This window comes from Prunus dulcis, chromosome 3, assembly GCF_902201215.1.
Source record: "Prunus dulcis chromosome 3, ALMONDv2, whole genome shotgun sequence".
Classification (NCBI taxonomy): domain Eukaryota; kingdom Viridiplantae; phylum Streptophyta; class Magnoliopsida; order Rosales; family Rosaceae; genus Prunus; species Prunus dulcis.
Genome location: NC_047652.1, coordinates 2,068,562 through 2,091,903, shown reverse-complemented (window position 1 = coordinate 2,091,903; position 23,342 = coordinate 2,068,562). Strand labels below are relative to the sequence as shown.

Genomic DNA, 23,342 nt, shown 5'->3' with positions numbered 1-23,342 from the left:
AAGGCAATATAGAAATATATAAAACGGAAAATGAAACACAAGACTTTTGATTAGAATTACAATGCCAATCGGTCTAGTTTAGTAAAAAAGAATATTAACTTATACATTAGTGTTTTCAAATTCAAATTACTATAACACCATAATAATGTGTGTGTTTGAACATTACCATAAATATATCTTCGTGTTTACGTGAGTCGAATTTGAGAGATTTTCCAATAAGAAAATATAACTCGGTACTATGCCAATCATATGATAAACTTGAAAAAAAAACCTTCGATGAGTGGCTCCAACAAACCTTTATTTTGTCTGTCTCCCTTAAATCGTTGGGCTTGTTGAATGGGCTGCGAGACCAAAACCAGACCAAACCAACAACCATGCATGGTGGGCTGGTAGGTTGTCATTTTCAACTACCGACACCTCCATTGACAGCAGCTCTGTCGACATTCCTTCCTGATTGGTCTTCCCTGCATTTCATTCACTCCACCAAAATCCTTCTCTCATCTCCTCTCTCTCTCTCTCTCTCTCTCTCTCTCTCTCTCTCCCTCCCTCCCTCCCTCAGAGTCTCAGACAGACAACAGCAGAAGCTAAAACAAGAAAGCACTTTTTCCAACTGCTACTTCTTCAGCCTGACACCAACATTTCCAAATTGGGCTCAACTGAAAAGGCAGAATCCAAATAACCCAGAAAAATGGAGAGGCCAACTTCGTCGTCCTCCTCGGACGACGACGACGATCGCCAAAACCTAATCGAACAAAACGACAGGAAGCTCCCGACCCCTCGATCCACCACCACCACCTTCCACATCGCCGACGACGATATCGACGACAGCAACCACCGCCACCATCAGCAATTACGACGTCGTTTCACCTCCCTCAAGCTAAACGACCTCTTCAACAAGCGATCGTTTGTCCTCTTCGCCATCTTCCTCCCTCTATTCGTCCTCATCCTCTTCTTCACCACCGACATCAAAGCCCTCCTCTTCTCCACCAGCGTCTCGGCCTCTCCCTTCGGTTCCGTCTCCGATAAGCTCCGCGAATCCGAGCTTCGCGCTCTCTACTTGCTCAAACAGCAGCAGCTTGGTCTCTTCAATCTCTGGAACCAAACACTCCCCAATCCCAACTCTACTTCCAATCAATCCAATTCCCCCCAAATCCCACTCCTCGAGGATTTCAAATCCGCCGTCCTTCGTCAGATTTCAATCAACAAAGACATCCAGCAAGTCCTCTTATCGCCCCACCGCTCCGGAAACTCCACGGAATCGGATTTTCGGGATTTCGGGGATTTCGAAAACCCGAGTCTCGGCGATCGGTGTGGGATTTTGGACCAGAAATTCGCACAAAGAAGAACAATTGAGTGGAAGCCCAATGCAAGTAAGTACCTTTTCGCCATTTGTGTTTCGGGCCAAATGTCGAACCATTTGATCTGCTTGGAGAAGCACATGTTCTTCGCGGCATTGCTGAACCGGGTTCTGGTGATTCCCAGTGCCAAAGTGGATTACCAGTACAGTAGGGTATTGGACATTGAGCACATTAACAAGTGCTTGGGAAGAAAGGTTGTGGTTACGTTCGAGGAACTGGCCGAGGCGAAGAAGAACCACGTTCACGTTGATAAGTTTATATGCTATTTTTCGCATCCTACACCTTGTTATGTGGATGAGGAGCATCTTAAGAAGTTGAAGGGGTTCGGGGTTTCGTTGAGTAAGCCTGAGCCTGCTTGGGTTGAAGATGCGAAGAAGCCGAGCAAAAGGACTGTGCAAGATGTTCAGTCGAAATTTTCGACTTCTGATGATGTTATTGCTATTGGGGATGTCTTCTTTGCGGATTTAGAGCAAGACTGGGTGATGCAGCCTCGTGGTCCTCTTGCGCACAAATGCAAGACTCTAATTGAACCAAGCCGGCTTATAATGCTTACTGCCCAGCGTTTCATTCAGACATTCCTTGGCAAGAACTTCATAGCTCTTCATTTTCGGCGACATGGGTTTTTGAAGTTCTGGTACACTTTTTCTTGCCTTGCATTGCCCTGTTTATTACTTTGCTATTTGGGTTTTCTTACTTAATTTCAAAGTATGTTTAGCTATTGCACTTGATTGTTCTTTACGACAGAATATAGATAGAGTTAGAGCACATTTGTAAAGGCACAGAGCAACAAGCTCCCAACCCTAAATTTGTGATTTCAAGGGAACAAAAAATGCAGAAACATTGGGTAGCAGCACTACTTACCTGACTTCATGTTGGAACAATTGATCTATTATGGCTTTGGTTGTCACTGGATAATTTAGAGTGTGATGTCAAAGCATCAATATATGCTCCAACTATGCTGTGCTTTTTACAAATTAGATTGTGGGTCTTCTGGCATTGTGTATGCTATTAGCATTTTCAATTTGCATCTATCTTACAGAACTTCTAAAATGTTTGCTTATCTTACAGCAATAATAAACAGCGAAGTTGCTTTTACCCCATTCCCCAAGCTGCGGATTGCATAACTCGGGTGGCTGAAAGGGCCAATGCACCAGTCGTATATCTTTCAACCGATGCGGCTGAGAGTGAAACTGGTTTGCTGCAATCACTAGTTGTGGTGAATGGAAAAGCTGTGCCACTTGTTAAACGACCTGCACGAAATTCAGCCGAAAAATGGGATGCTTTGTTATACAGACATGGAATTGAGGGGGACAGTCAGGTAGATTGTGCTACCATTTTAACATTCTATGACCGCATTAGGGTGTGTTGGTTAGTAGACAGAACATCAAAGTTGTTGCATGATATCCGTGTAATTATATGCCTTCGTTATGCTTGTAGGTAGAAGCTATGCTGGATAAGACGATATGTGCCATGTCGAGTGTCTTCATTGGAGCATCTGGATCCACTTTCACAGAGGATATCTTGAGGCTCCGAAAGGATTGGGGATCAGCTTCGTTGTGTGATGAGTACCTCTGCCAAGGTGAAGACCCAAACTTCATAGCGGAGAATGAATGAAGAAATAGTATGTTCAATATTCGGTCATTGTTATTCTTTGTGGTTGAACCTGCCCCTGTTGTATGCCCTTCTAACTAGTGGTAGGTTTACCCCGAAATTTATTGACATGTATATTAGTGTATGATAGCGTCTGCATTTCGAAAATGAGATTTGTTTTGCGTATCTGTTTTTTCCTTTTCTTTTTTTGCTTAATGATAAAATGACTAGATGTGATGCTGATGGTGTCATTCCTAGAGTATATATATGAGTTCTCTTTGGCATTTTTCCAATAAGATGGATCATATAGAGTATGGAGTATTGACTTGTTGGTCTTATTAAGCACCAAACACAAGACTTTTGGTGCTGAAAAGAGAAGCTTCCATGATCAATTGCTAAAGGTTTCTATATTTTTCAGAATTTTATCGGATTGGATCATGCCTACGATAAACAGCACCATTTATTCGATGTTTACGCAAGATGCTTGCGTTTCAATCACTAATATTTAAGAAAAGGCATGCACCATCTGCTTGCCATTTTGGCAATTCAAAGATATGCTTTTTGTTCTAATGTTGACATTTCTGTAAAGTTTAACAGGTACACCACACTCACCAATTTGGCCTGGTTGAGTTTTGGTTCGTCCTCCTGATGCTGAAAATTACTTTTAAGAGGTCAGGATTAACGTACAAGTTTAAGTCATTATTATTTACTAAGCTGTGATTAGTGCCCCAAAGAAGAATGAAAGTATCAACTTGAGATAAAACAAAATTAAAACACCGGAATTAGAATCAGAATCAGAATCAGCTGTCAAATTTGAAAGGAAAACATCACTCACCAAGCCTAGTAAAAGCAAAGTAGAGAAATAAAAAAGGTGTAGCACGATGGTTCAGTAGTGTTACTAATTCATTCATTTTAAAAGAAAGGTTTTGCACGACAATTACATAGTGTTACCAATGGATCCGTATTAAAAGGACAATTATATAGCTTTATCGATCGATTGATGTTAAAAATAAAAAGCTTGCATATTAAAACATGTGGATTAATAATAACCTTCCGACTAAACCATTTTCTCATCTAGTGGATAGGATCAAGTTTCAAGTAAGTGGACGGCAATGGGCCAAATAACTAAATCCCAGGATTGTGCCACGTGGAGACTCTACAAGAGAAGAGCTGAGTCACCCTCCATTCGATTCGCCTTCACAATCACAAAAAACACAACACACCATGACATGACGCCGCCTCTCCTCTTCCCCTTCCCCTTCTCCTTCCGTCTACGATCCCTTCTGTAACTGGTACCTTCCTTCTTCTTGATGTTCGTCGCTTCTTAGCTGGTTGGTTTGGTTGTATTTTGGCTTTTCGTTTCATGCTTTGCTTTCCTCCTCCAGTTCTATCGAAACTTCATTCCCAAAACTCCCACATTCTCATTGCATCATCATTTATTCCTTTGATTTTTTGGATTTGATTTTTAATATTTTGTTTCTGTTCCTCCACTCCTTTGACGTCGTCTTGGATTTTTTTTAAGGAAAAAAGAAAGCGTTTTTTTTTTTCAAAGGTTTGAGAGTGGAGATTCAATGATTCTTTATCATCATCTTCTTCTTCGTCACTGACTTAGAATATACCAATTTCGTTGATTTTTTTTAAAATTAAAAACAAAAACCCAAAACAAAGATTCAATTTCTTTCTTTTTATTATTCTATTGATTTTTTTGTTTGTTTTGTGTGCTTAATGATCACGAAGAAAAAATCTATATAAGTGGGTTGATAAGGGGCCAAAGTTCATAGTTGTTGTGGTGACAACTGGGAAGGATGAGAGCGAGAGTGATAGTGTTTCCTGTTAGAGGGAGGAACTGGTGCTTCAGCAGATCCATTGAGCCTCTGGTTTCAGATTCTGCCTCTCATATTCCTTCAACTCTCAAAGACCTCTGGAAAAAGCTCTCTTTCTCATCCAATACCAATGCCAACCCTTTTGCTGCCAACGCTGAGCTCCTCGTTGATTTTGTCTCTACCAAGGTCCATAGAAAAAACCGTTATTTCTAGCATTTATTGCTGCTGTATTTTCACTGGGGTTTTCTTATATCTATTTGGATATCATGGTTTTGTATTTTGTTTTTGAGTAGATGAACAATGCCTGGATGGGGCTGGAGAAGGCGCCTCAGGGAACTTTTAAAAACAAGCTTCATGGGTGAGTAGAACTACAAGCTCACAGAACCTTGAGTGAATTTTGGAGTTTTCATATGTCTCACTAAAGTTTGGTGATATGAGTTTAACTTGAGCAGTTATAATGTAGGTTGGGATTGAAGCTGTTAGCTCGCGTTAAGCCTTCTGAGATTTTCCTGAAATCAATCTCTAATGAGATCACGGGTGTTGAAGTTACATATCCTTCAAGGTTTCTTTCTGTTGCTTTCACTTACAAATTGCTTCCTTCTTTTCTTTTTAAAAGCGCTATCTTTTCAACTTCTTCCACCATTTTTCTGCTGGGTTTGTATGAAGAACTACTTTGAAAAAACAACAGATAGTCACATATATAGAATAGCTCGCTTTTCATTCGTTTGCCATTTGGAATGATAACACCTTTTATTGTACAATGCAAAATGCTACAGCCCATGGTAGTGTGAAATTCTGTCTGCAACGAATTTGATAGAACTTCACAGAAATTTACGGTTCTTTATCTATTAGATGGGCTAATAGGAATATATAAAATAAAAAAATTAGCATATCAACTTATGAGCTATGCCCAATCACAACACTAAACAATGAAGACTTGGTAATTTTGAGTCAAAACAATGATTACTTTTAGTATTTCTCTCTGAAAAAGAATTTATTAGTGCAAAAAGAATGCTCAATATTCTAATTTTTATTTGCAATTTTTTTTTCAGTGATTTGTATATTTCGTTTTTTATGTTTTGGTGTCCTAATCATATATTAGGGTTTTGCAGCTTAAATGCACGGCTTGTCCGTAGGAGGTTACGACATATAGCTATGAGGTATTCTTTTGCTTTCACATATGATAACTAAGGGTTTCAAGCCACATTTATTGATTGTATTACTTATTTTCTCTTTTTTCCTTTGTATTGAGCAAGAACCAAAATACCAAATCTAAATAAACCTCACTGACGAATGGAGTCGCTCCTCAACCCAATTGAAATCAACGAGGCTCTTTCAGTCAATGTTTATCGTTTATGACTCTTTAGATTGTATATCAATGCTGGACTACTTTCAAAATTTCATATGACTTTACCTAGATTTAGAAGATTATGTGTAATTACAGTTTAGTAAATTTGGGTGTTATTTTATCATGGGTCAAGGTACTTTTCTGACAGCTTCATGCATTAACAGTGGAGAGTAGGAGTGAAATTGATTGTAGGGAGTCTTAAGCTTTATGTATTGAGAATGATATATAGATCCAAGACCCATGGAATTTCTGTCGATTGATGAGCTTTGTAACTTAATTGCCAAAAGCTCCTGTGGTACATTTGGTGTTTGTCGCTTGAAGGGCTATTGAAGATGGCATTAATTTCCGTTGGATATATTATATTGATCTATGATGGGACCAAAATTTATTGATATGAAGTTTTATCTGATTATCAGGGGATCTATCATACACAAAAAGTACTTATATGGTTCGTTTACGTTGCTTCCTCTGACATCTGCATTTACTGTACGTATGTGTTAACTTGAGTTGTCAACTCTTATTTCACTGTGAATTTGTTCAGTCTGTTGATCCTTAAATGCTTTTGCACTTCGCAGTTTACATATCCTTTTGCCAGATCAACTAAATTCCCATTCTTACATGAGTTGTTTTTAATTCCATGCAGGTTTTGCCTTTGCCTAATATTCCCTTCTTTTGGTGTTTATTCCGTACTTACTCTCATTGGCGAGCTCTACAGGTGCATTGCATACACTCTTTTTAGAGATAAAAACTATTCGTAGCCTGATTTCTTTTGTAAAATAAACTAGAAAATTAGTTTAAAACTCTGCAGAAGATTTTTTTTATAATTTTACTGTTTCAATCCTGATAGATCAATTATGTATTGCCTATTACAATATGTAGATGTATCAATATTCTTTCTTGTTTTTTGTTCTTGTTGATGTTTAAGGGAAGCGTGAAGCTCCTTCAGCTAGTCTCAGATAGCCATGACACTCCCAATTCTACTATCGATGGAAATGAACCTGAGCACATTAAATCACACGGACGCAAAAAGATACATGATTCTCCATGGGTAAGTTATTTTATGATGTCCTGAAAATGGAGTCCACTGGATTTTGATTTTCAATGGCCTGTGACAACAGTCCTAGAAGAACCCTGTACTCGTAGATATTATTGCAGTTGTCTGGGTTCTATTGCATCCCTTGAAGTAGTTAGTGTTAGATAAACCTAATTTCTGAGAGCCTTCGTCACTTATGCACAATTGGGAGATTTATGGGGTTTCTGCATCATCAATAAGCTAGGCATGACAAGAATACGAACAAATCTAGCACCGCAACGACAACAATGGGCTTCTTTCTTGGCCTCCTGCTCAGTTACCATCGCCAACATGCTCATGCATTGGGCTGACACCGTGCACACACAAGCAAGCTATTTGTGTTGTTGATATCTTCCTGTTTTCCATTAGTTTTTTAGCCTAGTAAGTTTTACTGTTGTTTAATCTTCACTTGCGTCATCATCCTGTCCAATAGTTCATAATTTAATCACCACTTGCTTACTGTCTCAACCATTAATTGTTTAAAACTGTTGTTTCCTCTGCTTTCTTGAATTTGACTAACTCTATATGGTCGCCCGCCCTCCTTCCCCCATGACACAGATGCAAGCCTGTGCACGAGTACACAAAAACACCTTTTTTTTCTGCAAATGCTTATAATATTATCACATTGACTCCTGTCAAACATAGCATCATTCAATTTTCTCTCTTTTTATTAATTTATTTTTTTTGTTCCTCAATGTATTTAGGTTTTGCAGCCGTCCAAAGAACTTGAGGAACTTCTTCATCATGGAGATGAGCAAGACGGTCTGAAAAAACCTGCTATATTAGATATCTGCAAAACCTTTGAATTGAACACTAATGATGTTCTGAAATACAGAAATTCAATGTAGTTACAAATTTGTCTTACGTATGCAATGTAGCATCACATCCGCTAGCGAAAAGCAATTTCATCTTCTGTTTTTTTTTTCTTTATTTGTTGGAATAATTGGGCAATGCCGGAGGAAAATTTTGAGTTATGAGGACTGAGAATTTCTACTGTGAAGTTTACCTCTTCTAATGGTGCTTGGAAAAATGCACCAGATTATAAAGTTTACCTCTTCTACTGTGAATTTCTGTCTTGGCTTCCGACTTTGATTCTGATTGGTTTACTAAAAGTCTGCGAAAATTTACATCTTTACTGCTAGTATTATCTGCATATAGAAAGCAATTTGCAATTGATTATTTTGGTTTGCAAATCACTACACAGCAAGCAACATTAACTGCAAATTCACTGATGGTGATTTAAATTCCATTATTTAAGAATTCTAAATAATTTTCAAATTCCGTTATTTAACAATTTTCAAATCTTTTATCCAAACGGAGGTAAACTATTTTCAGCTTCTGGATCAGAACCCAATTCCAAGCCAAAAATATGATATAGTACTATCAAGTCCCAACCTTACCCTATCTGAAAAAATGATACTTCCAAATGTGCACCCTGTAATTTGATGAATACACCTAACATTCATTTTCTTTTTTTTCAAAATACCCCCTAATTTATCCTTAAGCTTATCGATCAAATAACTTTTTTAAAAAAATCACTAAAATCAGGTGGATATTTCTATATGCAAAGCAAAAGACGTTTATGGTTAAATTAAGTAACTCAAAATCACCTTTATTTGGGATTTTTTTTCTTCAAAATATAACTACTTCATTTTAAAGAAGGGTGATTTTATTGGCACCCTATTATTTGCTCTTTACACCCCATACTAATTTTAAATATGAATAACCTATTTTACCCTTGTACACAATTACCGTTAAGGACAAAAAAATTTAAAATTAAAATTAAAATTGCTCACTACACCCCACATATGTTCCTGCAACCCTGGTTTGACTTTTTTCTCAAACTATCATGTTCCTATACCCTAAACCCTAGATTTATACGTTTATATTGGTGAAAAAATATATTGTATTTATTCATGAAGGGTGAGATTGAAGTTAGAGAGGCTTCGAATGAGGTACGAGTTTATTTTTTGGCATTTTGCAAGTTTAGTATTTCATAATGGTCGCTGGTTGCATTTAGCACATTAGTACCGAACGCGACAGGTAAATTCGTTGGGATGCCCCCGAAACGTTGCACCGTTTTCGGTTGGGTTTGACGGGTCATGAACTTAATATTCGGTGGAGATCCACCGTAACATGGAACGTAGTTTAGTGGTTTACTACCGAACTTTTACCTACGTTTCAGTGGCATCCAACCGAAATGTATTTATTTTTTCAATAACTTATCGCCGACCATAAATTTAAGGCAAGCTATTTTGATCTTACTACCATTGAAGGAACAAAAACAAGGTGACGCCCCTACTGAAAGCAACAATGTGGGAACAAAATGTGTAATGGAGTATAGTGATCAATTCACAACTTGTTGGGTAATTATTTGTTTGAAATCCTTTTTAGTATCAATGGGACTTACTCGAGATGGCTCAGTAGGCTCGGCATATACCTCAACATTACTATCCTGAGTAGCAGCTACATCTTCAACCTATGTGTCAACATTACTATTATAAGTAGAAACTACATCTTCAACCTCTGTAGTATCCTCAAAGTGATCTTGGGGAGCCACTCTCTGTCTCCTCGTTGAGGTCGTGGGACGCTGTCTATTAGGTCGGGATGATGAAGCCTCAGTAGTACCTTTGCGAGTCCTTTTCATATCTAAAAAAAAAAAATTAAATACACACTCAATAACGTATTCGGTAGATAATCACTGAAAAACGAAAATAAATTCGGTGGACTATCACTGAAAAAGAACACATATTCGGTGGAGTACCACTAAAAAAGTGAAATAAATTCGGTGGGAGTCTCCTGAAAAATAGAAACAGATTCGGTAGACTACCACCGAAACAAGGTAACAATTTCGGTGGTAACCCACCGAAAGTAAAATAAATTTTTGTACAACTCAGGTTCAAAGTCGGTGGATTACCACTGAAGCAATGTAACAATTTCGGTGGTAATCCACCGAAACTAGAATCCAGTTTCGTAAAACCAGGTTCGAACCATACACCCACAACGTTGAAATCAAAATCAAAATTAGACTTTGGCTTTTCAAAAGTGAAATCAAACGTAGGCTTAATCAACACTTAGAAACATAAACATAGAAATCAAATTTGATATCAAACCTTGGCTCTTCGAAGGATTTGTGAAAACTTGTTCGAGTTTGCAGAGATGGAGATGGGTTGTGCGATAGGGTTCAATGGTTTGCAGAGATGGGTTCAGGTTTGCTGGGTTGTGCGATGGGGTTTGGTGGTTTGCAGAGATGGAGGTTCGGTGGTGAGCAGAGATGGGTTCTGCGATGTCCAATGGATGGGTTCTGTGATGGCAAAGGGATGGGGTGTGCGGTGGAGGTTGTTGTAAATCTGATGGGGTGTGCGACGGGGTGTGTCTGCAAGAGAAGGGAATTTTCGATGGGATGGGGCTTGATATCAGATGGAGTGGGGTTTGATTTCATATGGGGTGTGTCTGAAAGGGAATGAGGTTTTCGGTGGGTGGTGCATGATATGGGATGGGGTTTACATAGTGAGTTAGGGAATGGGGTTTATGAGGGCAATTTAGGAAAAAAAAAAAAAGGGGGTATAATGAGCAATTTAAAATTTAGTGGGGTGTAAAGAGCAATTAATGGGGTTCATATAGAATTTCCTTTTAAAGAAACCTATGTAAAATATTAAAATATAAATAATTAAAAATATAAATGAAACGAGCCTAATCCGACATAATACTTGCACGCGCACAACACGTGATCTAATTTTCCCTATTAATTATAGAAGCAAAACGCAAAGCAGCGGCATTGATTGGGACTTGCGGGAAGGGCGTGGCTTGAACAAAAAGAAAGTCGATTGAGCTCTCAAAATACTTTGAGCAAAAAATCTAGTGCAAACTCCAATCTCTACTCTCTAGTCTCCAATGGCGCCAGAACCTGAAGACATCAAGGACGAGAAGAACCCTAGACCGCTTGACGAGGACGACATCGCCCTCCTCAAGACCTATGTGAGTTTTCAGCTCAATTTTTCACAAACCCTATTTTTCTCCCTATCAATTTTCGATCTGTTCGTCTGTCTTCCATTTTCGCTTAATCTCAAATCCCCAATTTCATATATCGCGTCATGTTTCTCAGATTATTTTTGTGATTAGTACAAAATGATAATAGGGATTTAATGGAATATGCAGGGGTTAGGGCCTTATTCAACACATATTAAGAAAGCCGAGAAGGAAGTCAAGGATTTGGCTAAGAAGGTCAATGATTTGTGTGGTATGTACATGTCCCCTTGCTCAATCTTGCGCCCAATTAAAAAAATTTCAGTATATGTGCTTAGCTTTGTACATGGGCCAAGTTAAAGTTGATTGCTTTACAGGTATTAAGGAGTCTGATACTGGCTTAGCTGCACCCAGCCAGTGGGATCTTGTTTCTGACAAGCAAATGATGCAGGAGGAGCAGCCTCTTCAGGTTTGGTTTGGTTTGATTGCACACTCAACCATACAGTCACTGTTTTGTGTTATAATTTGATAATGAAGCATTGATTGATTTTGTGAGCCAGGTTGCAAGATGTACGAAGATAATCAATCCCAATTCTGAGGATGCTAAATACGTCATTAATGTCAAGCAAATTGCAAAGGTCTAGCCTCTCTCTTTTTTGTTTTCCTAAAACAGCTCCCTTTTTCTTCTATTTTTTCTCCATATGTTTCAGTCTTTTACTTTTTTGGTTCTCCTGCTCCATTCCTCATATCCTGTATCATTTCTGGAAAATTTGCAGTTTGTTGTTGGGCTGGGTGACAAGGTTTCTCCAACTGATATAGAAGAAGGCATGCGTGTGGGGTAGGCCCTCCTATTCGTCAACTATGATAAACTTACAAATTTGTTAATCTTATTCAATTATTGGCTTGAACATAGCTAGTTTAGGATGCATCACGTAAGTTTATGCTTGATTGTATTTGTTAAGCGACACACCAAAGAATTTCTTAAAGAACTTGTGCAGTAGCGAAGTTCTTTTATAAAAAAAAAATAGGAAAATTATTTATTACAGCACCTTTTCTGCATGCTCACATCTCAGCTCCTGCCTTATCACCATATTATATGATGTTGTTCTTTAACATTCTATATTTGTTGTTGATGACTATGTTAGTTTTCTTATAATTGGAGTTAGTGCTGTATTTTGTCATGTGCTCACATCTTTATCAAATTTGTAGTGAATGGAGGCTTGTGTTTGTTTGCTACTATAACTAGTTTGTCACTGCAGGGTTGACAGGAACAAGTATCAAATTCAGATTCCTTTGCCTCCAAAGATCGATCCAAGTGTGACCATGATGACGGTGGAAGAGAAGCCAGATGTAACATATAATGATGTTGGTGGATGCAAGGAGCAGATTGAAAAGATGCGAGAAGTGCGTATAGCTTATTTAACTATCTTTCCACTTTTTGTTTGTTTCTTTATGTTTGACATGTTAAACATCTGTTATGTTTGGTTTTAGGATAAAAACTTAACGGTGTGCATATATACTTGATTATCTGTCTTAGGTTGTGGAGCTGCCAATGCTTCACCCCGAGAAGTTTGTGAAGCTCGGAATTGATCCTCCAAAGGGTGTCCTCTGTTATGGTCCTCCAGGAACTGGTAAAACACTTCTAGCTAGGGCTGTCGCTAATAGAACTGATGCTTGCTTCATTCGTGTTATTGGGAGTGAGCTTGTTCAGAAATATGTCGGTGAGGGCGCTAGGATGGTTCGTGAGCTCTTTCAGGTGAGAAGTAGTTGAATGTTTAGCCATATTGAATTAACTTGGAATTTTTTTGAGTACTGTATTTATGTTACTTTGTTTTCTGACTAATTATGTTATATTTGGCAGATGGCACGCTCAAAAAAGGCCTGTATTGTATTTTTCGATGAAGTTGATGCCATAGGAGGAGCTCGCTTTGATGATGGTGTGGGTGGAGACAATGAGGTTCAGCGTACAATGCTTGAAATTGTGAATCAACTTGATGGGTTTGATGCTCGTGGAAACATCAAAGTTTTAATGGCAACAAACAGGTCTGTTTGTGTATTTCATTTTGTACTTTTAAGTGATTTTCAATTGGGTTCTTTTTGACTTTTAATTAACACCTGTCTGTTTATAATATAGTTTTTATTGGACCTGTTTTTCAGGCCCGACACACTAGACCCAGCACTGTTACGTCCAGGACGATTGGATCGTAAGGTTGAGTTTGGCCTCCCTGATTTGGAGAGTAGAACTCAGATATTTAAGATCCATACACGAACAATGAACTGTGAAAGAGATATTAGGTTCGAACTACTGGCTCGGCTCTGCCCAAATTCAACTGGTAAGGATTCTAGACAAACAGGTTGTCATTATTACATAGTTCTATCTATTCTTATTGTTAATTTCATATGATGAGACATTTTTGTTACCATAAATCTAATATTGAGGGGATGTGGTCATTTGCATCTTATTCATTCCTTTTGTAAGTTCCATGTGCAATATATATGGTTCTCCTGTTTGTGATCGGACCTGCTACATGCCTCCTATCTTGACTTGGCTTAATGTATTATTGGACTTCAATTTTGTTTTGTGACATGATCATCTCTTTCTCAGGGGCTGATATAAGAAGCGTTTGCACTGAAGCTGGAATGTACGCCATCCGTGCACGAAGGAAGACAGTAACAGAGAAGGATTTCCTTGATGCTGTGAACAAAGTGATTAAGGGGTACCAGAAGTTCAGTGCAACACCGAAGTATATGGTTTACAACTGATCCTAGATGTTCTATTCTGTTTCGAGGGCCACCAACTTCATTTTCTGTTGTTTGAATTGTATTCTTGTGTTTAAACTTAGTTGTTCAGTTTATAAATCACTCTATGATGGTGGTTCTGAACTTGGATCTGCTCCAACGAAAGACCAATCCGATTGCTTTATATACTCGTTTTTCTTGCCACTCCAATTTCTAGACGATTTCATCTTTTGCCTAAGTATTAGTGATGGGTGAAAATTTACATTATTTTAGTTCAATGTGAAGCAGCTATCCTTTATTTTCATAAGTTGATTGGTACTAATATCAGCCATGAAAATCAAGGACAGGAAACCTTACGGTTGAGTCCTGAATGGTCACCCTTGCGGCCTTGCTTGGGTTCAATCTCAGTATCTCATCTTATCTTGTGCTCATTCATCCTGCCTTTGTTTTCTCATCTCATTTGTTCTTTTTGTGCTGACGACCATAAATAAAATAAATGTTCTCATATAGACGGCTCTTATCATAAATTCCAACAATGCCAACAAAAAATCATCTCAAGTCCGTCCATGCTTATAAAATTCCGTCTTCTATGCCCATTTTGTTGCCAATATAAAACTGCGGGCTGTGGAAAAAACTCGCAACTTTTTCGCCCTGGAGAAGTGAACTTGTGATGAGATCACAAGAAGGTATGATAGTTGTCTCTAAGCTTCGAAATGCCAACAGAACCAAAAACACTCAAGCTTGGGTAAGAGGGTCTTCTCAGCATTTGCTAAGACCAGTTTTGGGCTGTCAAGTTGAGAGAGCAAGGGGCTTGTATCTCAAGTAGTTCATAGTATTTATCCTTATATCCGAAGTCCTAGGTTTGATTCCCCCTCCAAAGTTGAAAGATGTGGGTGTCACTGAGTCCATTCCATGGTGTTTGAGAAGATTAAGTTTTGTCCTCAAAACTGCACCCTCTCATTAGTGAGAGAGTTTTGGGGACAACCATGAGTCTATAAGCTAGGAAGGAGCTGTAAAAGAGCGACCTTGACCTTGACCTAGCTATTATAGTTTATCTTTGGGTTCAGCACCTAATATGATTTTGATGAGGAATATGGTACGATTGTGACAATAGGTTTCTTTTGAAGAAATGCAAATGGGTCATTGAGCAACCAACAATTCTACAACTTGGAAGCAGTATTTGCAATCTTTTACAACAATTGAAGCTTCCAGGCATAACTGCAATGTACCAAAACAATACAATGCTCTAGTTCTAAATCAAAATCACATTTTATATGATATCAAATTTAGGGAGGATGGATAGGAATGATTCCTTCCTTCAAACCATTTGATTGGAAAGAAAAAATGAATTTAAGTTTAGTTTATTTACTTCAACATCGTACAGATACAAGAGAAATCAGGTGCATCAAGATTCAAGAGGCCTATATGCTTCTGTTCTGCAAACTGATATAGTGATGTTGCATGGCGCATGATTTGATTTTATTGTATACATACTATGAGAAATAAAAATTAAAAAAAAAAAAAAAAAAAAAAGACTTTATCATTTGAAACAAGCTCCAAACCGTTTTGGGCAGCACCAGTTCAAGTTTGAAAAATATTCAACAAGGAAAGAACTACCTCAACTATGTAAAATATTAACAAACATATGCTACCAAGCGTGTAGGCTCAGTAACATATTGTGTAGCCAAGGTGAATATGAACTCAAAATGTACGCTATTCTTGCGGCATGTCCTCATGTGTATCAGCATTGTCACCTCATGCTTTCCTCAAGACATGTCGTCCTGTCCATTGGTGTTGTCGCCTCTCTGGGATCCTCCTTGATCATTTCCAACTGTTCTCCTGCTCATGTTGGCTCGCTGCACCAACCGAACCAATGCTTCAACCACTTCCGACATAGGAGGTCGGAACTCAGGCTCGGGCTGCACCAAAATGTGGTAGTTAAGGATCAGATTTTCACTTCAGTGCAGAAAAAGCAAAACCCAAAACCCAAAACCCAAAGCCTATGTCTTATATTTTAACCAGAAGCTAGCTGACAGTTGTCATTCGTGCCCTAACGAGTTAGACATTATTCAATTTAGTATAAACTCCATAAAACATTACCTGGACACATAGGGCAATCACATCAGCAAACCGTGACAGAGATTTAACTGGATAGAGCCCCTTGAGTGCTGGATCTACCATTTTTGAAAGAGCGTCAATATCATGGAGCTGGGGTGTTGCCCATCGAACCAGAGATTGTTCAGATCTAGGCTTCGAGCTGTTAAGGAATTTTCATACAACAATTAACTTCACCAATCGTTAAAAATGATTATAATATTAATACTATTTTTATGTCAACACTTACCTATCAAATGGTTTCCGTCCACTAATAAGCTCCAGCATAACCACTCCAAAACCGTAGACATCACTCTTTAGAGTATATTGACCAGACATTGCAACCTCAGGTGCACTGTACCCAGATCCCACATTGTGCTCCAAGGCCTGCTCATGTTATACTTAAAACATCAGAATTTTCCCACAAAATCGATGATCAATTTATTTGATTCAACAAGAATGCACATGGGTTCTGCTAATAAGTGGTCAACAATATCCATCTGCAGACAATCATCAATGGCCGTCACTCCATTCAATGAAGTGAAGCTATGAAGTCTCAGCACATTTTAAGGCATAAAGTTGGTGTTTCACCAAGGAGTTCCACATGGATTTTTCCTTGCTAACAAATAAAACTCATGGAAGCCTACAGGAGATCTGACAAGTCTGCTACTACCTTATTTCACTAGGTCCATTTTATGTAAATGTTAGACAGAGAATCTTACTACTCAGAATCTCTGACATCTGATTGGTGCATCTGAGTTTGCTTACAAGTGTTTGCAAATCCTAGTAATTATAATTTATAATCATCTACAATGTCCCAATACAGCTATTCCGTTGGGACACAATTTCACATAATGGAATCACCAGTTCAAGTTGTATAGATAAATTAAATTAAATGAAGTATAAAAGATCTCAAATTGAACCTGATCAGCATTGGGGATAAAGCTCGCAAGGCCTGTGTCTGAAAGATGAGGGTTGAGCTCCACATCCAGTAATATGTTGGCTGACTTTATATTTTTGTGAATAATTGATGGTGAGCAAACTTCATGCAAGTACCTTTATAAAAAAAAAAAGCATTGTGAGTACCAGAAACACTTCATTCTCATTTGTCAAAAAAATATTTAAAGTACCGGTCATAGAGATTTGACACTCCCTGAAATTAAGGTTTCAAAAATGAGTTCAAGCTTATATTTATAAGAAATGCAACCATCAAATTATATCCAACTTTCATGTCTAACTTTCAATTTGACCATTTACCCACTAAAAACTTACTCTAGTGCCCGTGCAGTCCCCAAAGCAATCTTGACCCTAGAGTTCCATGTCAATGGCTTGTTGTAGTCATCTGATAGATGCAGGAAGTCATGCAGCGAACCACTTTTATGGAACTCATAGACTAGCAGGTGCTGTCCATGCTCTGAACAGTAACCCACCAGCTCCGTTACATTTGGGTGATGCAACAGGGAGATGTTTGAAACAATCTCTGTGAAATCTTCTGACAACTCACTAGGAAGGACAGATGAATCTATTTTCTTCACAGCAAGAACCTATAATATTGTTAAAAGAATTAACAAATTAATATCATTTATGTTTAGTCTTTTAGAAACAATTGGAATTGGAGTATTTGATAAATAAGAAAAAAGATATTCAACAAATGCTTAACCAACCATATAGGCATGCAGCATTTATACTCTCTGGAGCATTCACTGTGTGTGTGTGCATGAAAGCACAACCCATGTGCCCAAGTGGGCAAGGCAAAAGAGAGAGCGACAGACAGGATATTAAAGAAGGAAAAGCACTACTCTTTGAACTCATATAAAGGAAACTTGACAATGAATCAAAAGAGATTATATTTTTCCAATCTCAATTGCATGGCAAATAGATTAATTAGGTAAAAAGTGTACCTTCCCATCATCAAATTGAGCACGATAAACACGTCCAAACGACCCCTCACCAAGAAGGTTTTCAACGTTAAAGCTGCCAGTAGCAATCTGCAGGTCCGCTATTGAATATGAGGTCACATTTAAAGGAGCTGTGCTGGTTTTCTTGACCACAATGGGCTTCTTTGAGAAATCTTCTTCATCAAATGATTTATGACGATCCACTGGTGGGGGTCTAAGATTTATTGTGGCAGGAGTATCAAAGGTCTTCATGTCCAACGTGGCAGGGGTTTGTACAGATTTCATTTCTGCATTGGAGTGCCACAGACATGGCAGTAAACATTCAAAAACAACCATGGAAAGTTAAAAATGGTTCAACAAAAAACTTGTAGATCTGAACAAACATAATTGAAATGTTTCAATAGCTCATATGCATCACTAATTTCAAAAGTTTAAGGCCGGGCCTTTTTCTGTAATTTCAATTAAAAAAAGGTTTGTGAATAAACTGAATCTACAGACATCGAGACATTGGCACAGGCTTTGGCAACAAACATGTTCAGTAAACTGCATGTTTGAAAATCGACCGAAAAAAAAAACTGCATGTTTGAAAAGTTCCTTGGCATTAATAGTAGTTTTATTTACAACACCATAGATCTCGATCATTTACTTTCACTTGAATGATTTGCAACATGAACTAATAAACTCGGCAGGTATTTTGCAGAAAATAATGAAATTCAAATCCAGATACAACAGCATAAATAGCAAACCACAACAGAAATGATAGATAAGACGCAGAAAATTTTCTGATAATGCTCAACTGAATGTAAGACGTAGAAAAATTGTAGGTACCTTTTACTTCACTTGCAAGGGGAGCAAAGGGCTGACTATCAAACTTCTCCACGTCTGAGGACGACCTCCTCGATCTTCTCTTTATGATAAAGAATGCGACAACCCCCGTAACTACCAAAAGAGATATCACTATTCCTGCTACGCCACCACCTCCTATTCCTGATTTCTTTCCACCTTCACCTGCACCACCTTTTGATGGTGAGCCATAGCTGCCAGATTTGTGATTTCCGTTGTTCTTGCTGGCTGGAGGTGTACCAGGTGGAGGTGGGGGTGCAGGGCCTGAGTTCCATGTGTTTCCATCCTTCCTGTCGTGAGATTTCTTAGAATCATATAATGAACAGATTCATTCCAGATTTAAAATAACAGTAGCTAATAATAGAATGCTTACTCCAGATTAATGTTTTTCAACTGCTCTGGAATCCAGCCGGTAAATTGGTTATTTTGAATATTCCTAAGAAACATAAACAAAAGCACTTTAATGTGCTGAAGGCCAGGACACTGAGGAAAGAGAGGGAGAAGAAGCAATGAATATCCGTCTAAGTTGTATGGATATCTCACAGATTTTCAAGGGGGAGATTGGCAAGGACATTAATGGGCCCTGTAAGCTGGTTATTCTGCAAATTCCTGAAAGAAGACAAATTCCAGCGAAGAGTCAAGACAAAAACTAGATAATTATACCATAATGAATTAATAATAAAACTTTCAATACTTACATTGTGGTCATACTTGAGAGGGAGCTTAAACTCTCAGGGAGGTTACCTGACAGAGAATTGAAAGAGAGATCCCTGAAGCAAAGAATAGAAACTATCGTCATTTGATCCTTTAGCAAAACCAACTTGAAAATATTATAACGACTTGTTTAATTTCTGAGCATTATACCACACACATTGACGAAGGTGATTGACAATTGAAGAATTTCATAGAAACACATAACTAGATACAGAGATATCCCAGGTGTACATTATAAAGATATTCAAAGATTGTTATTGACAGATTATAAAATATCATATACTGCGAATGACATTACAGTTCCTTTTAGAAGAAGGGAATGGCCGATTGGCAAATTATGCACTTGCGCCAACGTAGACAGCAATGCAAGCTACTCCTTATGTAAACAAAGATAGAAGGTGAACTCACAATGTGGATAGGGAAGAGAGCTTTCCAAAAATGTCATCCACCTGGTTCTGAAGCTGATTGTGACTGATGTTCCTACAGTTCCCAAAAGAAAATGAAATTGGTTTACTTTAAACATTTTGTATAAGTTGTGACAAGAAGTTGCAAAGAATCATTTACTTACAGATATTCAAGAGAAGTTATCAGAGAGATGGAATAAGGGATGCCTTGATTGAAGTTATTAGCAGCAAGGTTTCTGCATGCCAAAAAATAGTCAATATTATATAAAAAAATCAGAAGTGGAATAATAAACAAGAAAAAAGTAGATTAATGTGTTTATGAAGCATACAATCGAGTCATGTTTGGAGGAAGTGAATAAGGTATACTGCCTGCGAGATTATTATGGCTCATGTCTCTGCAAAAATTTTCAAATACTCAAATCACGAGATCAAACTAATACAGTAAAAAAAAAAATATTGATCAACTTGACATATATGACCATTGATCTTACAGGTTGGTTAATGCTGTCAAACTCTGAAGCGAAGACCACAATGATCCCGAAAGTTGAAGATTTGATACATCACTGATTAAAAATAAAATAAAAATACCAATGACAGAATAGGTATCAGAAATCAGCACAAAGGTGGAAATATCCGGGGAAACAAATGAGGAAGTAGGGAATCACATTTCTGTTACTCGTGAGCCCGAGCACTTAACACCTTTCCAAGACTGGCCACATGGATCATCACCACTTGCACTCCACTGGGTTAGCTGAGATGGGGAGTTTAAGCTACTATACAAGGTCTTTAGAGTAGAAACTGTGCACATAACATGCCACAGGAAAAGTCAATACAAGCAAAGCTAGTTATGGACTACGAATGAACAAGCATGCTAACTAATAGATAGAATCTAAAAGATGCTTTCAATTAGGGGTGCCATGATCATGTCAGGTTAAGACACCAATGTTCAACTAATTGGGTGAACACTAACAAGATATAAATTAATAATTGTGTCAAAAGAAACAAAGAAGTTCATATTAAGTACCTGTAAACACATTACCAAAATATTCAAATGAAAATGAAACTTAAAAAATCATATAAAAAATTACGAATAAATATTATTTTTATTTCATACACCTAAACAAGTTATAATAATGTTCAATAGCTGATGGATTGTAAACTTTGAGCCACTTACTGAAGTTCCAAATCTAAATGAAGATGATTGCTTATAGAATGGTTCACAGACAATGAAAACAAATTCTAGCATTAAAGAAACTACCTCTTGAAAAGACTAATACTTTTATCATGAAGTTCATATCACAAGGTTAGAAATTTATCCTGAAAATTTTTGTTGGTGAATTAGGTTTGCTGGGATCTTTTTGTTGCTGCCTATATCTTCTTTTAGAAACTTTGTTCTGTACAGGGCTTGTTAAGCTTGAAGTTCTCTTGGTTTCTTTTGGTTGAGTACTAAGAATTATCATCTTGGTTTGTTTTAAGTCTTCTAGTCTTCTAAGCAACATTGATATTATTTTGATTTCAATTGCTCGTAAGTGAATCTACATTGTCTTTAGGCATGTCAACCTTTGATATGGTTGTTTCCATGGTATGGTATGATAGTGAAAACATTGGTAAAATGATTGTGCTCATTAAAAAGACTTTGACATTTTTAAAAACAACATTATTTTTGTGAATTTCTGATACTCCAGTTAAAGAAAGCACAAATCTTACAATCGGTAAGCTTCCTTGTGTTTTAGTTGATTAACTTATTAAAATACCAATGGTATACTTAAATCCCTTTCTTACAAATTGATGCATCTAAACAGGGAAATTAGAAAATCCAGAATTAAATCTCAGCCATGCTGAATAGGTTAGCCAAACTAACACTTCAAATGCTGGAACTTAGAATCATGTTTTCCAAATCCCATTCTTTTGAAATCCCTTGGTACTTTCAATTACCTGATCTAAACGCAAAGTGCAAATTGTAAATGTTAGAAAAGTAGCAATTGCAATTGCTTTGCATCATATCTCAAAGTGGAGATTAAACGCTTTTAAAACGCGAAGTGGCAATGATAGTCATAAAGCGACAGCTAATTCTCACTTTGATAAAGAGAGAGAATAATTTCATTCTCTTTTCTGAAGCTCGAATTACATGAATGCGAAACAGCAATCATATAAAATCCCAGAATTTTTTTTATTTTAAATAAAATTAAGTGAGGCAAAGTAAAGCAACACCGCTAATATCAGACCAGACCCTGGATATAAACAGTTCCTCTGATATTGCCCTTTCATTTACAGAAAGAACTCCACACCAAAAATAAATAACTCAAAATCAACAATATAAGCACAAATCTGAACCCAATAAGCAGTTGAAGGACCATTTCTAAAATACTAAAGGAAGTCAAATCTATAATGCATGTACTGGGTCTAGTATTCAACACAAATGGAGAAAAAAGCAGCAAAAATAATGCGGATGTGCCCAAGATTAGCTCATGAGAGTACAAACAAACTGGTATTAATTCAAAGAAACAGCAAAAAGGAAAAAGAGAGAAGAAGAGTTGGGCGAGACACTGACCATCTGCTGGATCTGTGGCAGCATTGATGGAACCGGGACTCCATCCCAAAATGCAGATGCTGAACACCAGCAAAACCCACCTCCAAGTCTCCAACATCTCTCTCTCTCTCTCTCTCTCTCTCTCTTTCTTCTCTCTCAGAACTCACACTCTGCCTGTTCTAAACTTACCCACAGAACACAAAAGCTAATGAAAGCTTGTCCCTTTTTGGGTGAATTGATTTTGTTTTCCCAAACAGATTTGTAATATATTTTATTCTTAAGTAGCCATGCCCAAGCAAAGCTGGCAGGCACGATTTGCCAGAAGAATCCAAAGCCACAGAAAATAAAAGCTTTTGGTTTTTTATCTCTCTACTTCTTGGTCTTATTGCAATTTTCTGTCTTTTCTTTTCTTTTTAGGTATGAGGAGGAAAATACACAATACCCTCTTGGTTGGTGTGTATGCACTAGCTGTGTGTAGCTAGGCCAACCCAACTCTGTATAATTCATTGCTATATCATATTCACATTATTCTCTCTCTATCTTTCTCTCTCTCCCTAATTATTTTCGAAATTAGATTTAACTATAATATAGAAAGTCACAGCTTTCATCAGCTTCACACGCTTTCATCAGTACTGGCCTTCATTTCATGACTGGGTGGCAACCCAATACTTGAAATGCATGACCCCAAAAACCCATAAAAGAAAAAAAGATTAAAATCACCATGATGGATTTACTTTCACCAAAAATGTCACCTTTTCAGTGGAGAGAGATGAAAGTCACGAGATTCTCGCACATAAAAATCAAATCTTTTATTTTTGTTCTCCTTTTTCCTGTTTTTCTCTCTCACATTCTGTGACAGTGGCATCAATTTTAGTTAACAGTTAGATTTGGTCTTGGATTAGATTTGGTAGATAATCAGTGACCCAATCAGCAGCGAAAGCAGGGCAGTAAACAGTGGCGATG

The 23,342-nt window shown here is 37.6% G+C and overlaps 4 protein-coding genes across 7 annotated transcripts; 3 read left to right on the top strand and 1 right to left on the bottom strand.

Moving 5' to 3' along the window:
* The first annotated feature begins 527 nt into the window (after positions 1-527).
* On the top strand, positions 528-3,232 carry LOC117623074 (O-fucosyltransferase 36). The gene is made up of 3 exons (XM_034353924.1): positions 528-1,992; positions 2,427-2,676; positions 2,796-3,232. The coding sequence occupies exons 1-3, from the start codon at positions 689-691 to the stop codon at positions 2,970-2,972; spliced, it is 1,731 nt and encodes a 576-aa protein (XP_034209815.1). The 5' UTR covers positions 528-688; the 3' UTR covers positions 2,973-3,232.
* A 907-nt stretch (positions 3,233-4,139) lies between these two features.
* Positions 4,140-8,258, top strand: LOC117622760. Of its 4 annotated transcripts, XM_034353532.1 has the most exons (9): positions 4,163-4,240; positions 4,686-4,957; positions 5,065-5,129; positions 5,235-5,333; positions 5,884-5,931; positions 6,536-6,605; positions 6,763-6,834; positions 7,045-7,167; positions 7,896-8,258. In XM_034353532.1, exons 2-9 carry the CDS (start codon positions 4,754-4,756, stop codon positions 8,037-8,039), a joined length of 825 nt encoding a protein of 274 aa, XP_034209423.1. In that variant the 5' UTR covers positions 4,163-4,240; positions 4,686-4,753; the 3' UTR covers positions 8,040-8,258. The 4 variants fall into 4 exon arrangements, with proteins under 4 accessions (XP_034209425.1, XP_034209424.1, XP_034209422.1 ...); XM_034353531.1 differs by having other exon boundaries at positions 4,145-4,957; XM_034353534.1 differs by lacking the exon at positions 7,045-7,167 and having other exon boundaries at positions 4,140-4,957.
* Positions 8,259-10,968: 2,710 nt separating this feature from the next.
* LOC117621531 (26S proteasome regulatory subunit 7) lies at positions 10,969-14,158 on the top strand. The gene is made up of 10 exons (XM_034352078.1): positions 10,969-11,169; positions 11,350-11,431; positions 11,535-11,626; positions 11,718-11,795; positions 11,934-11,995; positions 12,417-12,561; positions 12,695-12,913; positions 13,019-13,200; positions 13,315-13,490; positions 13,763-14,158. The coding sequence occupies exons 1-10, from the start codon at positions 11,086-11,088 to the stop codon at positions 13,918-13,920; spliced, it is 1,278 nt and encodes a 425-aa protein (XP_034207969.1). The 5' UTR covers positions 10,969-11,085; the 3' UTR covers positions 13,921-14,158.
* Positions 14,159-15,241: 1,083 nt separating this feature from the next.
* Positions 15,242-22,846, bottom strand: LOC117621171 (protein STRUBBELIG-RECEPTOR FAMILY 7). Its single transcript, XM_034351503.1, has 16 exons — positions 22,401-22,846; positions 20,515-20,647; positions 20,341-20,412; positions 20,179-20,244; positions 20,014-20,085; positions 19,854-19,925; positions 19,430-19,501; positions 19,275-19,340; positions 19,105-19,167; positions 18,717-19,021; positions 17,892-18,175; positions 17,263-17,534; positions 16,914-17,046; positions 16,241-16,377; positions 15,997-16,153; positions 15,242-15,815 (listed from the first exon to the last, which is right to left on the bottom strand). The coding sequence occupies exons 1-16, from the start codon at positions 22,495-22,497 to the stop codon at positions 15,663-15,665; spliced, it is 2,154 nt and encodes a 717-aa protein (XP_034207394.1). The 5' UTR covers positions 22,498-22,846; the 3' UTR covers positions 15,242-15,662.
* Between the last annotated feature and the right edge of the window lie 496 nt (positions 22,847-23,342).

What these genes read in the sequence shown, in the direction of transcription:
- LOC117621171 (XM_034351503.1), bottom strand. Translation starts at nt 22,497, where the DNA reads ATGTTGGAGACTTGGAGGTGGGTTTTGCTGGTGTTCAGCATCTGCATT. An exon ending in ATAACTTCTCTTGAATATCT is followed by an intron (nt 19,926 to 20,013) that starts GTAAGTAAATGA and finishes TGGGAACTGTAG; the next exon opens with GAACATCAGTCACAATCAGC. An exon ending in CTCTCAAGTATGACCACAAT is followed by an intron (nt 19,341 to 19,429) that starts GTAAGTATTGAA and finishes GTCTTCTTTCAG; the next exon opens with GAATTTGCAGAATAACCAGC.
- LOC117623074 (XM_034353924.1), top strand. Translation starts at nt 689, where the DNA reads ATGGAGAGGCCAACTTCGTCGTCCTCCTCGGACGACGACGACGATCGC. An exon ending in CATGGGTTTTTGAAGTTCTG is followed by an intron (nt 1,993 to 2,426) that starts GTACACTTTTTC and finishes CTTATCTTACAG; the next exon opens with CAATAATAAACAGCGAAGTT. An exon ending in GAATTGAGGGGGACAGTCAG is followed by an intron (nt 2,677 to 2,795) that starts GTAGATTGTGCT and finishes TTATGCTTGTAG; the next exon opens with GTAGAAGCTATGCTGGATAA.
- LOC117621531 (XM_034352078.1), top strand. Translation starts at nt 11,086, where the DNA reads ATGGCGCCAGAACCTGAAGACATCAAGGACGAGAAGAACCCTAGACCG. An exon ending in AGATTGAAAAGATGCGAGAA is followed by an intron (nt 12,562 to 12,694) that starts GTGCGTATAGCT and finishes TATCTGTCTTAG; the next exon opens with GTTGTGGAGCTGCCAATGCT. An exon ending in TGGTTCGTGAGCTCTTTCAG is followed by an intron (nt 12,914 to 13,018) that starts GTGAGAAGTAGT and finishes TATATTTGGCAG; the next exon opens with ATGGCACGCTCAAAAAAGGC.
- LOC117622760 (XM_034353531.1), top strand. Translation starts at nt 4,754, where the DNA reads ATGAGAGCGAGAGTGATAGTGTTTCCTGTTAGAGGGAGGAACTGGTGC. An exon ending in GAAGTTACATATCCTTCAAG is followed by an intron (nt 5,334 to 5,883) that starts GTTTCTTTCTGT and finishes AGGGTTTTGCAG; the next exon opens with CTTAAATGCACGGCTTGTCC. An exon ending in TTACGACATATAGCTATGAG is followed by an intron (nt 5,932 to 6,535) that starts GTATTCTTTTGC and finishes TCTGATTATCAG; the next exon opens with GGGATCTATCATACACAAAA.